This window comes from Gavialis gangeticus, unplaced genomic scaffold (assembly GCF_001723915.1).
Source record: "Gavialis gangeticus isolate Ggan-Ray unplaced genomic scaffold, GavGan_comp1, whole genome shotgun sequence".
Classification (NCBI taxonomy): Eukaryota; Metazoa; Chordata; order Crocodylia; family Gavialidae; genus Gavialis; species Gavialis gangeticus.
The window spans coordinates 48634968-48636858 of NW_017729022.1; the positions used below are offsets into that span (position 1 = coordinate 48634968).

At 35.6% G+C, this 1891-nt stretch overlaps 1 protein-coding gene across 1 annotated transcript in view; it reads right to left on the reverse strand.

The window, feature by feature from the left end:
* Positions 1-583: 583 nt before the first annotated feature.
* EEA1 (early endosome antigen 1) overlaps positions 584-1891 on the reverse strand; it is a 144970-nt gene continuing 143662 nt past the window's right edge. The window contains exon 29 of the mRNA XM_019515793.1: positions 584-1159. Coding sequence (XP_019371338.1) covers positions 1037-1159 — 123 coding nt within the window. The 3' untranslated portion in view covers positions 584-1036. The remainder of the gene's footprint in view (positions 1160-1891) is intronic.

Sequence of the window (1891 nt, forward strand, 5' to 3'; positions counted from 1 at the left end):
CACAGGATTAGATGAAGCAGAAAAGGCCAGCTCTGTTACAGACAATCTGGTCTCACCTTCTTCTATCAACTGCGATGAAAGGAACAAGACCATATGAATCTCCTGGAGTCTCAAAAGAAAGCTTGTTAGTAGGAAATATAGCATAGGAAAGCTGATAGAAAGACCAACCAAGGATTTCTGTGGACTTCCATTGTGACCAGGGTAAAAACAGAATTAAAAAAAAAAATTAAATAAACACTCTCAGATGCAAATAGTTGGGATGGTCAAATAAATAAATCAAAATGAGAGAGAATACATAATATTCCTAGGAAAGAAGCCAAACTTGCTTTCCTGTTCTTTCCTTGTCTGTAGAGATACTGGAACCATTCAGTACATGTAAAAATGCCCCCATATCCAAATGCTGCAGTTGGGCAATGACTTAGGCACTGACATTGCAATAAGCTGCATGTGGGCAGACCCTATAGAGGTCAATGAGGTTGCATGCAATTTCTGTTATTTGCTCTCATTGTAGGACTGGAAAGAGGCAAACATGAAAGTCCTAAAGAAAATGACTAGTGGTTTATAAAGAATATTAGCTATGCAGTTAAATGCAACAATTTAATTGTAATTATGCCATTAAAGCAGCAATATTTGATACACAAAATCCTGGCAGATTTTTGCAACTTCCTCATTTCAAAAGGAAACAAAAATTAGCTGCAATATCACATAAACATTTTTCTTTTGAACAAAAAATTAAAGATAAAAAAATACATTGTTACTCCTCTGTTTAAACTTTATTTACAAGTAACTGGGTATTTCTAATCTAGACATAAAATCTCTTTTCCAGGGTAAATGGCAATAAGCTATGGATGATTTGAGCCCATGTCTCACAAAAAATACAATAGTTTTACTTGGTATCAATAAACATTTTAAAATATACTAAATTTTGCCAAGTGTTACAATCATTGTCCAAACTGAATAGTAGTCTGAGTGCTGTACGAAGTGCATCAACAGAAATTCTAATTTTAGTGTAACACACATCATTTGAGATAACCAGTTATCCTTGCAAGTCATTGAAACAAGTATCACAGACCCGGACAGGCTTCTTAGAAGAAGGAGTTAAGGCATTCTTTGCTGAGCACTCAGCGCAAAAGATATTTCCACACTGTCTACAGTGATGCTGTGAAAGAGGAAAATACCACACGTCAAAAACAGAAAATTAGAAATAATGCATTCAAACAGGAATATTACATCAGATCAGTTCTCTCAAATGCTGATGCTGAAGTTGAATATTTAACATTAGGCTAAATTGATGCTGTCAAATAATAATTTGGCTCCCTAATTAGGGAGCTAAGTGGCATTTTACATCAAAAGACAAGTCCTTCCTCTCTCAAAAGACATATGAGCAAGGTTTTAGGAAGTGCTTGAGCGACTTAGAAGTTCATATCCTATTTTCAAAGATAGGCATTAAGCAGCATTTAGGAGGAAAGTCCAGCTGAAAGTCGTTGACACCTGAGTCACTTGAGGAAAACTGGTCTCAAAAGTCACTTCAGCACCCCTGAAAATTTTACACGAACTTGTTTAGATCCCATAAAACACATTCATCCTGGATTTAAACCAGCCCCTTTAAATGAATGAAACTACCTATTGGATTTAATAAGGTAGCTTAGGCTCAGAAATAGAGCTAAAAGCAGCAGGAACAATATATGACTACACAGCAAAAGTGTGTGAAATCTTTTAGTCTTGCATCTAGTCAGGGCTAAAAATGGAATTAAAAGCTAAGGTACTGAGAAATTCATGGAAGCATAACCTTACTGGATTTCAATGGACTACATTTCCTTTATACCAGGGTTGAACTTACAGGGGCACAGTTTTTGTAAGTTTAGATTTATACTGGTAAAAACGGAGTCTA